Source organism: Sorghum bicolor, chromosome 2 (assembly GCF_000003195.3).
Source record: "Sorghum bicolor cultivar BTx623 chromosome 2, Sorghum_bicolor_NCBIv3, whole genome shotgun sequence".
NCBI lineage: Eukaryota > Viridiplantae > Streptophyta > Magnoliopsida > Poales > Poaceae > Sorghum > Sorghum bicolor.
The window spans coordinates 14,820,748-14,832,934 of record NC_012871.2 but is presented as its reverse complement, the minus strand read 5'-3'; the positions used below and the strand labels follow the sequence as shown (position 1 = coordinate 14,832,934).

The 12,187-nt window shown below is 39.0% G+C and overlaps 2 protein-coding genes across 9 annotated transcripts; one reads left to right on the top strand and one right to left on the bottom strand.

Annotated features, from left to right (window-relative positions):
- On the bottom strand, positions 250 to 2,769 carry LOC8057937. The gene is made up of 4 exons (XM_021452280.1): positions 2,344 to 2,769; positions 1,222 to 1,733; positions 908 to 1,133; positions 250 to 831 (listed from the first exon to the last, which is right to left on the bottom strand). Exons 1-4 carry the CDS (start codon positions 2,729 to 2,731, stop codon positions 440 to 442), a joined length of 1,518 nt encoding a protein of 505 aa, XP_021307955.1. The 5' UTR covers positions 2,732 to 2,769; the 3' UTR covers positions 250 to 439.
- On the top strand, positions 9,568 to 12,180 carry LOC8059726 (WAT1-related protein At5g64700). Of its 8 annotated transcripts, none has more exons than XM_021454459.1 (10): positions 9,568 to 9,639; positions 9,714 to 9,953; positions 10,072 to 10,097; positions 10,187 to 10,401; positions 10,539 to 10,601; positions 10,700 to 10,816; positions 11,032 to 11,278; positions 11,414 to 11,572; positions 11,679 to 11,830; positions 11,955 to 12,180. In XM_021454459.1, exons 4-10 carry the CDS (start codon positions 10,223 to 10,225, stop codon positions 12,166 to 12,168), a joined length of 1,131 nt encoding a protein of 376 aa, XP_021310134.1. In that variant the 5' UTR covers positions 9,568 to 9,639; positions 9,714 to 9,953; positions 10,072 to 10,097; positions 10,187 to 10,222; the 3' UTR covers positions 12,169 to 12,180. The 8 variants fall into 8 exon arrangements, with proteins under 8 accessions (XP_021310134.1, XP_021310141.1, XP_021310142.1 ...); XM_021454466.1 differs by having other exon boundaries at positions 10,067 to 10,097; XM_021454467.1 differs by having other exon boundaries at positions 10,043 to 10,097.

The following is a 12,187-nucleotide window of genomic DNA, read 5'->3' as shown; positions in this document are numbered from 1 at the left end:
GCCTTTGCACATCCATTGTAGTGAACCATCTTGAAGGTGGATGAAGTCTTGGTGCCATTAACCACTAAATTGGCAAGGTACTCGAGCATGTAGCCTGACCAAGTTGAAGTCCAAGTAGCATGTCCACCGGTCCCTGAACTGCCTTCTGGTTCCATTCTTCTACAAAAATAAACAATGCAATATATGTCCTCAAATATTAATCCTAAAAAATATAACAAATAATGCCAACAAATATTAATCCTCACTTGCTGTCCTCAAATAATAATGCCAACAAGAAGCAATCAATTATTTGTAACAAATATGTCCTCAAATACAATTTCAGCCGTCAAATACAAAGATTACATGGTCCAAACAAATGAAATACAACACAAATTACATTGACCAACACTAGTTTCCATGGCTTAGACGATCTGCCCACATTTGGTCAGCCAAGCCTTCCCTAAAAGCTAGCATAATGGCAGGCATTCTCACTTGCTGTCCCAGCATATGTGGTATGCTGGGTGTCCTCATCGTTGTCACTTGGGACATTGAATTCATCACTCCCATCTTCAATCACCCAATTATGAATAATGCAGCAAGCAACAACAATATCAACTTGAGTTTCATAAGGAAAAAATGTAGAGGCATCGTCAAGAACTTTGAATCTCCTTTTCAGTGCCCCAAATGCTTGCTCAACTATTATTCTCAATGAGCAGTGCCTACGGTTGAACAATTCCTTCTGATTTTGCACCGGATTACTCCCCCATTCATTCAAGTGGTATCGTACACCCCGAAAAGGGGGTAAAAATCCTGGTTTCGCTCCATATCCAGCATCAACTAGATAATATTTACCTATCATATGATGCTTAGTTAGGTTACATCTCAATGAAGACCAAATTTATGTACAAGACATAGGTTAATCTATTACCTTGTGGCACACGAAGGCCACCTTCACGTGATAAAGCATCACGTAAAACTAGTGCACCATGTGTTGTCCCCTCCCATCCGGCCAACACATACGTGAACTTTTGGTCAAAATCTACGGCTGCCAGTACATTTTGAGTACAATGCTTGTATCTACCACGAAAAGCATGCTGCATTTCCTTTGGAATAGTGGCTCTAATATGTGTACCATCAAGTGCTCCTATACAATCCTATGTGATGTACAAAGAAGTCAAGTTTAGGTCAATTAGGTTTGGCAAAAAATATATTTAGAATATGACATAAGGTTGACATTTCCACCTTAAAATATGGATACCACCTGGTGTCTCCTTCAATTTTAGGTGGAGTGTCCAATGAAGGGGGCCTAATATAATCATCTCGTAGCTCACCAATAGCATGAAGGACTTTGTTAAAATAACGACCGACCGTTTCTCCGGATCTACCAAAATTGGTTGCAATTACTCTATTCCTGACATTGTGCCCCACAGTATGCAGAAACATTGCCACTTGCTCCTCAACACACATATGAACGGTATCTTCAAGTAAACCACGATCTCTAAACAACTTACAAAACCTAAAGAAACGTGCTTTGTTCATTCTCAGCATGTTTAAACAAGTTGTGTTATTCCTCCAGATTTTGTCATCGAGGTATTCCATTCTCTTCCTATCCCTTTCATATATTGGTGCATAAGTAATCCCCTCCCTTCTTGCAACCCGTTTTCTTTTCCTAGGCCGAGCAACAATTGCCATGACACACAACAACCAATGTGCAGCAGCAGCAAAAACAAATGCCTTGAGCCTGGTATTCATCTCTACATACAACAGCACAATCAAGATCCATTTCAATGAAAAGTCCTCTTGTGTAAACAGATAATTGTGTACCATATTAAGGGTTAACAATAATAGTTATGAGCAACCATGCATTCAGCTATTTATAGTTCAGCAGAGAAAAGGGTTAACAATCACCATCATGCGGGCAGACAAGAAAAGAACTCAATAGAGATAATTCAGGACTATTAAATTATTCTATAGTCAAACAGCGACAAAATTGCATTTTACGTAAACAGCAACAACAGGATCAAAACAAAAAAAGGCTCAGGTACCTAGAGGTTCGCAAAATGCTTCAGCATATCTATTTCTCTGTTCTTGGAAAATGCTAATTTCAGCTCAGTTTTTCGGAAAATTCTCTGTAATTCTGTCCAAAAGAATGTAATACACTTCACAAAAAGCAGAACAATTAGATTCACACCTAAACATTATTGAGTTATTAATCTCAGCTACTTTGTTTCCCTCTACAAACACTGTGTTTTTTCCTCGACTAGAACATTTTCCATTTTGTTCACAAAAAGTATATATATTATCATATCATTTGCTAGATCCAAAGTCAATCATTGCTGCGGAGGTGAATCCATATTTCCGTACCTGGAAGCGGCGGGGCGGTTCCTCCTGGCGGACCTACAGGCGGCCGACGCGGCGCTTCGGGCGGACCTGCAGGCCGGCGGCGCGACGCTTCGGGCGGACCAGGCAGTCGCGTCTCTTCTAGGCAGACTGGCGGGTGTGGCTCTTCTCGGCGGACAGGCGGGCGCAGCGCTTCGGGCGGACACGGCGGACCGGGCAGGACGCGCGCGGCGGACCAGGCGCGGCCGGCGCGATGGCGAGGCCGGGTGGCGGTGATGGGGATGGGCGGTGTCGGTCGGAGCGGTGGAGTGATGGGAGAGGTGAAGGGATAAGGTGCCAGGCACGTGAACCGTCCCAACCCGAGCGGAGCGGCTCCGTCCGTCGAATTTCGACGGCTCACCCCAACCCGCATATTGAAGGAATATTTTCCTGGAGCCAACCCAACCCGCTCCCAACCTCCATCCAAACAGCCAGAAAACGGGTTCAACCCAGCCGGGTTGGCTCCAGCACCTCAACCAAACACACGGTTATAGTCAGCCACTGCATTTGCTGCACTTTATTATTTGTACCATTGGCGAGACGTGAGCTGTCGAACTTGCACGTGGCCAGCCCGAGTAGCTATTGCGCTCGCACACGGACGACTCCGTAAAGTCCACAGCCTGCATGACACCGGCCGACGCATCGTAGGCCACCGTACGTGCCTCTCAAAGCAGCCCGCACATGGTAGCCGGTCATGCTCGCACATGAATTGCATACTGCATAGTGGTATGGTACAAATATTAATGTCAATCTCGATGTATGTAGCCTTGCGGCTAGCACGCCGTCTAATCTATTGATCCTAAAGTTGCCAAGACATGCCCATAAGGATACGTGGTCTGTACGCCACCACAATTAATCATGGAGAACACTCGATCTTGGCCCAGGCACTATTCGGTCTTGAAAACCACCCGCAAACGGCTCGTAGCCTACTATCTCTTTCGTCGTATTGGTCAGTAACAACCCTGAAGGACGTTGCAGTATATAATATGGCATAGAGACTGTGGCTAACTAGCAAGCTCGCAGCTACACAGACATTGTGGCCTCAGCCTCGAAGATGTTGTATTAGAACAACGCCTCACATGTGCAATGTATCCACTGATTCTAGTCCCTAACTGGCACTTCAACAGCCACAGCATGACTGTCAATTCAGCTTACCACAACAACTACTCGGCCAGCCTGCAGCAGAGCCGTAGCTCATGGCCTGTAATTGTGCCATACTAAGCTAATCTGCATAAGGCCTATGGGCTAGAGGGAACAAAGAGTAGTTCAGCTAAATTGAGATTTTTTTGTCGGACTAGAAAGAACAATATGAATTTTGAAAGAATAAGTGAGGTTCACTGAATAAGCAAATAAGGTTTTAGAAAAACTTAGATTTTTCTGAAGAAAATTATGTATAAGTTTTTTTTCGGTAATACTTTTTCGTCCGTATACATTTTTACGTCTTGTGTTGATATTTTTATGCTCTTTTGAAAGCGTTTATTTATCACACTTTATAAAATTTATACCATGTAATTGTAAGAAGAAAATTTTAAATGATTACATTAGAAACGTGGTATGTGATATATGGGCTCTCTATATCCTGCAGACTTTAGACTCACCACCTTTAAGAAGCTCATATTAATTTATCTAGCATAATGAATTTTTGGGATGAATACATGATTGATATTAATTCTGAAAATTTATATTTATACCATAATCCTGAAAAATGCTAGAATGCTTCTAAGAATATTTTGTATAACCATCCACTATCTTTTTACACCTTGCTACTTGTTTACACGCAGTAAACTTATATGCACATAATAATTCCAGTTATAATAATATATATGCATACCTTCACGAAGAAGGATATCCTAGACTTGCTTTGAATAAAAAAATTATATAGCATGGTCATTGTTAATCCTAGTAGGATATTCTACTACCACTGAAGTGTAGTAGACTCAGGCACTATAGTTCCTCTAAATGAGTATATGGCCACAATAAATCTCAAAGGTCATGTGGTACTCAATGCATGAGAAATTTTCCCATCTATGAGATATATATATGCTGCTCTACAAACAAATACAATGGCCCGAAGCTTTGTATTAAATGTCATAGAAGACATGATGGTAAAAAAAAATAAATTTATTGGCGAATATTCTTGAAGAAATTTCTCTTGTATATAGAATATCAAAGAGCAATATAATACATGAAGTATTTAAATTTATCATCAGAAATTACTCAAATAGAAATTGAGTTATAATTTTCTAGGCAGCATTATGAATCAGGATATATATAACTTGCATATGTTGTACTCCTAGAAGGATCATTATTACATATCACTACTATGAAATAAAGCATGCATGAAGCTGCTAAATGTCAAGCATAGAAGCTAAGACATGCAAGAATGGGTAATGAATTTTTAAGGTTTCTCTAGAAGAAGAACTTAAATTATATGCTTATATATTTATTTGGTCTCTGAAATTACTATCCAGAAGTATTAATGGTGGCAGTGCTTTAAGTTTTAATTCCCGTTGAATTAAGTGGATTATATAAACTCGTAGAAGAGTTAATGGTTATTTTATTAGCTTGAAGACTAATATCAAGCATTTAATATTCTTAGTTGCAATTCTTACTTGCAGTAATATGTGTCAATCTTACATAGAATGAAGTAGAGTTATATGTTTCACATATAAACAATTGCTTATTTTGCCTATGTAAATAAGTTTTACATTATTTTTATCCACAAAGAAGCCTTATTAACCATGAAGGCTATCGTTCTTTGTGCAATACTACCATATAGGTAGAAGGGAGATTGAATTTCCTAGAAGCACATGAATGATTGGACTATACTGGCTTATGAACTGATCTCAAAAGGATCAATTTAGCCAAGAAATTGTATAATCCATAAACTAAGTATTCAATACTTCAGCTAAAAAAAACTAGAAGTTTATGTCCTACCCCAAATATGTTGCTATACATTGAATAGTACACGTGACATGTGTATTTCATGTCACAACTATTGAATACTAGAAGTATGATTAAATTCTATGGAATATTTGAAAAGTTTAATCATAGATGATGCATGAAGCATATTACTACTTGAAGTAATTATGACATGAAAAGGGGGAGGAATTTCAAGTAAAGGCATAAGAAAATGTGGATAATATATATTTAGTAGGCATAGCCTTCCTAAATCTATCTTTAAGTGCATGTATAAGGACTTGAAGTTCTAGTCGTGACATTTCCGGCTATGTTAGTTTTCTCTACATTGCACTAATTTCATGTAAGCCTGTAGCTTTGCATTTTGTTGTTATCTATTATGTTGGATTGAATACCAACATTCCACGTTACACTTGAATGTGTATTACTATGTTGTGCTCCAGTCGAGCTGCAAGTATCTTCACTCCTGCATGGATATTAGCATAGAAGAAGCTAGATTTGTAGCTAGTAGCTACCTTGCACTCCTCCTATAATTAGATTGGCTAGCTAGTACACTATGTCTATATAGTTCCCGTTGAACTAAGAAATATTTTGCTTTTCATGTGTTGCATACATAAGCAATATTTTGGTCTATGGCCAAGCGGCTTAAGATCAGGGGGAGTGAGTTAATCTGAAATTAGCTAAATGGAGAAGTAACCCAATTTGAAGGGATGAATTATTGTGGAATTAAGATGGTGGATAACACTAGATGATTTGGGATTTATTAAGAAAAGGCATTTGAGGAGATTACATTAATGGCAATTAGAAAATCCTTGAAGAAATTCCATGTAAATTTGAATGTTGCGTATTTTATACATTTGAAGTGTATGGTCCATTTTTTTATGTATGAGTACTTGGATCAAATTTTTAGGCTAAAGAATAAATAAGCTAGATAATAAAATAGTTTTATAAACTATGATATGTGCAAATCAGGGGGAGAACATCCATGATTTCGTAGGAATGCTGAACATTCTTAAGTGCACTTTATGAATTCTAGCTCACTGCATATAATGTATAATAACCCCCATATTTAAATATGTGCGTGAATATTTCATATAAATTTTTTTCATAGCATATATGAATGGGCCTCCACTTGTAGTTGGAGATACATGAATTTGAATTATTTTAAGCCCATCATAGGGGATTTCTTTTGAAGTATGCTATTAAAGATCTAAGATTGGCATTAGGGGGAGAGAAAGCCTATGTTGAATGCCAAATATTATTTCCATAGAAGGAATGTTGAATGCCAAATATTATTTCCATAGAAGGAAAATGATCTTAAGGGAAAATATTCCTTGAAGCTTGAAGCGGGAATAGTATCACGCACTAAATCAAACAATAGTTTGACTAATGCTCTTGTGAAGCATTAAGCAGAGCATATGCCAGATATTTTTGATAATGAGAGGAGTAATTTGAAGTTATAAACAAGAAGTTGTGTTTACTAGTAGTAAACTAAATGTGTATACTATGAAGCTAAAATCTACGGGGACGCCTGTGGATTCTAGTTTAGTGTATACTTGTTAAATGAAATAAGAATAAACTCCTCCATTCTCACGAAGAGAATGCCTCGTGAAGAAGGTTAGGCACCTCATGAAGAGGATCATCATGAAGATGAAATCCAACACATTAAGCGCGCGCACCATAGTGTCGGGTATGCAGAACAATAAATTATCTCTGTTTTAGAAAATGACAAAGAGATACGATATTCTCACATTGTGAGAGTATTAGGAGAAAATATAGTTTGTCGATAATGTACCCTCTATAATGACAAATGTTTCTCTTATGAGAACCCGGATCCGGAAAACAAAGTCCATGGCAAAGTCGCTGAAAGCGATTATATCGGGTCAACGAAGGAAGCAATTGAGGTTGAATCTCCTACTAAGAATAATTAAATGTTCTGCAATATCTCTGGCAAATGAAATAAATAAATATGAAATATGCAGTTAGTAAAGTGGATCCTTAAAATCCATATAGTTTCTGAAGAATAGAAATCGCAACATATGGAAATTAAATCTCATACTAAGTATTAAAAAGTCTAAGGTGGAATAATATATTCCTGAATGAATATTGAAGTCTCAAGAAGAGCATGACCTAGAAGGATAGTCATTGAATGACTTTGTAGTGAATAACACTATCTCATTATGTATATCACATAATAAACTCTCATGTAGTAGAGAATATTTCTCATAGAAGAGAAATATTATTCAATAGAAATGAGAACATCCTTAAAGGATTTAATCCATGAAGGATTTTCCAGTTGATTCTTGAAAAACACCATTAGTCCCTGAAGTGAATGTAGACCCGAGAAAAAATAATTGAGGAATTCTGAATACCATGAAGGTATCATCGAAACACTCAGAAAGTGTATATTGTGATTTTCGTACCATAGAAGGTATAAAAATAATGGTGATTTTGGTAATTGAATTATCCCCTAAATACCAAATGCAAGACTGGATTTATTGTTTAGTGGTATAATCAAAATCTCGAAGATTTGTAGAATATATAATTTAAAATCTACTAAACAAGAAATATAAGTTTGATGCACTATCTAGAAGATATTGAATATTGTAAGTTATTTACCCCATAATCCTCTGAAAGGATTTATTATCCTGAAGATAATTTTTATTTGTTTTGCACAACTAATCAGTGGTCATTTATACATAAAGCATATTGCTCTTATTTATACCCATATAATTCATAGAAGAATTATGAGCCAACTTTTTGAAAGATATAGTATTGTGGTACTGCATACCATTAATTAAGCACACATTTGTGAACAGTGTGATTTGAACAATAAAGTTCAAAATTTGGCATTATGAGGGGGAGCATATTTTTATTAAATCTACCTTGAAGATAAACCACTAGAATTACAAAGATCAAGTAGATCATATTTGCTAAAATATTGAAGTTTATGCATAAATCATGAAGATAAATATCTATTCATGAAGAATAGAATATCCTGAATAATACATAACCACGAAGGTTAAATGTTGTACTCTTTTTTTCTATGTGAGTTTTTACTTGAAGGTTTCTCACACAAGGTTTTTAATGAGACAATATGTGCAATACAATTAACGAATGCAATGTACTCTTTTCTCCGAGAACCGTTTTTTCCCATTGGGTTTTCGGATGGAGTTTTTAATGAGGCATGTGCATATCGTGGTAATCGCCGAAGGGGGAGTGTTGTAAAACATACGGACTTGATCCTAGAAGGAAAAGAGAAGGAGGAATCATAATCCTAGTCCGTTTATATGTGGGCTCTTACCAAAACTCTTAGGCCTTGGTAGGACTATATATACGTGGGAGCTCTATGTTGTAATCACCAATATTCAGAGGAATAAAGAATAGTCTCTCTATCTTGTGTCTATTTGTTCTTCTACTTTCATTTACTATGTTGATCACGAGAGACGGAGATGGAAAGGTTCCAACGGCTGCAACATGTTTTATAACAGTTTTCATCCCTAGCCGTGGTATAGGGCTCCGTCGCCCTCTCTCACTCATGTCTGCCCTCTCTGCTAAGATCAAAATATCGCCTATTACATGGAGAATCAGATTAACAGGACATTGTCAAGCAAACACATTATTTTAGAGTTTTCTAAAATTGGGTTACTTAATTGTTAATTCACACAAGTACATTTTTCTGGTGCACTTTTGACTTGTCATCAGGGCAGCGATGACAAGCTTGATTGCATTAATTAGTTGTTAGTGGGCAGCTAGTCTATTTTTTTTTTTTTTTGAAGCTTGGGCGGCTCTACATCCTTCCATTACCATCACCAGATCGCACTAAATCGCGGATCACTTGCACATTTACAGAATCAGGAAGAGGACCGATCCATATGCATGGCTGTTCTGAGTACCAAACTAAACCCAAACTAGCAAGCTCGTGCGCAGACGAGTTAGAGCAACGTGGAATAAGAGAAATAGCTAAACACACAAACTTATTAGCTAACAGGTTTTAGATATCATCCCTGACAATCATCGACAAGGAGCACGATCATGTGCATCAGATGTAATAGCCTCCTTTAGAACACTGAGTCAACCTCCAGCTGCACATGGGAGAGGCCATACAATGTAATTCTGCTGTCTCCAGGACTTTGAGGCAGCTAACTGCTTCCGTGATTAACGCATCACGAAGCTGACCAGCATTTCCTGCGCCGGCCAGCACGTGTTCACCGGTGTAATCTCTAATAATGGAACCCCAGACGCCATTCTTAGTTGTCTGCACAAATGCTCCATCGGTATTGATTTTCAGGACACCTTGGGGAAGTGTGATCTATCTCGGTGTAGTAGCCTAGCAGCCGGTCTGACCTTCACTAATTGTAGGTAATTTCAGCAGCCGCACCATCTCTAGGACTATATCTAGGACTGTGTCTAATCTAATTAACTATGCTAAACAGGTTTTGCCAAGCTAATGAGTAAACACGAATGCGGACTCGAAAACAGAATACATTTTGGCATTCTGCGAAACGGACGATGACTCAGTCTCCGATCCGATCCAATATATATGTATATACAGCCGGAGAGACGATTCCACCACTAGTGCAGGTATTTCTCCATGTGTGTGCGTTGAAGATAGCTTTGCAGGCCTTACTACAGTGCTTCACTCGGATACACACAGAGTTTACACCTTTTAACAGGTAATCATCTGCTGGTGCATCTGAATTTCTCTCCTTAATTATGCGTTACTCTGTATTTCCAGTTTCTTACTCATATATAGCTGCAGTAGTCCTTCCTAATCCTACATTCACAGTGCAGATGCTGGCAGCAACTCATTGCCTGATGTTAGTTTCCCTTCCCTAGCTAAGCAGACCATAGAGGTTGGGAGTTCTTCTGTTTCTGAATCTCAATTCTCCTACGGATTTATGTTCAGATAATTAGGCGCATACTGGCTACATCATAAGTTGACATGGACATGGACGCCAAGAAGCCTTATGCAGTAGCAGTGATCATACAAGTCATATACACGGGAATGTTTGTAATCCTCAAGGCCGCCTTCAATCAGGGGTTCAATACCTTTGTGTTCACCTTCTACAGCCAGGCAGCTGCATGTCTCCTGCTGCTTCCTGTTGCACTTCTTCGTGAAAGGTGAGTAAACTAGTTGCTCATCTGAAGCTGCAGGGGGGCAAGGAAATCAAACACACGATCACCAGCATGGAACTGATCGATTTCCCTTTCTTTCCCTACCTACCTACTCTGAGATTTAACTTTTATCTAATTTGCAGGAGAAATGTGAAGTCCATGTCGTTTAGGTTGCTGTCAAAGCTTTTCTTATGTGCCTTAATTGGGTATGGATATCACGTTGTCATTATATATGATTCTATTGCAGAGATGGGGATTATTAGTTATGCTGCTATATACAGTGATATGTTTTGCTGTTTTGCAGAAATACGTTTAGCATAAATGTTTTGAATGTAGCACTCAGGTACACATCAGCAACCGTCCAATCAGCAATAAGCAATGCCAAACCTGTTGCTACCTTCTGCTTGGCCTTGCTATTAAGGTACGTACACTGCTACAAGAATACCCATCAGCACAGTTTAAGTTACCGCGTTGGCAAATTATTAGCTAGTAGAGGATCAAAGAAATATATATATATATATATATATATATATATATATATATATATATATATATATATATGTGTGTGTGTGTGTGTGTGTGTGTGATGTGACTATGTGAGTGGTGGATTTGTAACTGCATGGGTGCGCATCGCAGGATGGAGGTGGTAAAGCTGAGGAGCCAGCATGGCATAGCCAAGGTGACTGGCGTTGCCCTGTGCCTTGCCGGAGTTTTCGTCATCGCCTTCTTTACCGGGCCGGCCTTAAGCCCTGTAAACCATCACCGGGCATTCCACAACACCGGTTTCGCTTCATCCCATCCGAGGAGTCGGGAGACATGGATCAAAGGGACGTTCCTGAAGCTCCTCGGCGACACGGCATGGTCTCTGTGGATCATCTTTCAGGTCTGTTAATGAGGCTCATGGACAAGATCATCAGTGCTAGCCGCTACGACTATGAGCTCCAAGAGCATATGTGAAATTACCATGTAGTATATATGTATATTACAAATTTGACTTGACTCCGTTGTATGCATGCAGGCAGCGCTGGTGAAGGAGTACCCGAACAAGATGCTTGTGACTGTGACACAGGGCGTCTTCAGCACACTGCAGTGTTTCGTTGTGGCAGCCGTGGCCGAGCGCGACATGTCCAAGTGGAAGCTTGGGCTAGACATGAGCCTGCTCGCCGTCGTATACAATGTATGATGCCACCTAGTTAATCTCAGTTGCAACAAATGCTCTGCTTGCTTATTCTTTTGTTTGGGTCAACAAATTGAACTATATATATGGATGGCTCATGGATCAGGGATTTGTAGTTAATGGGGTGTGCTTCTACCTGCAAGTATGGTGCATGGAGATGAAGGGTCCCGTCTTCCTTGCTATCTGGTTCCCACTTTGCTTGCTCCTCACAATGTTCTCCTCCTCCTTCTTTCTTGGGGAGATTATTCACCTTGGAAGGTAATTAATTAGAAAAGGTTTTATTTGACGGATGTTTCATGAACGAGTTATACATGAAACAATCAATAGTATAATAACATTTATTTGTTCTCTTTTTTTTTCTCCTTGTTACTATTATGTGCAGCATTTTGGGCGGAATCCTTCTGACCGGAGGACTTTACAGTGTTCTGTGGGCTAAAAGCAAGGAGAACATGACTGAACCATGCAGTGAAGCGAATGCAACGGACAGCGCTCAAGACGCGAAAGAAGAGAAGACGCCTGATGAGGAGAATCTAAATAACTGTAAGGGAGAGAACGCAGAGAAAGTATCATCAGATTATGCTGTTGAACGAGTGTGATCGATTGCATCATGTAATC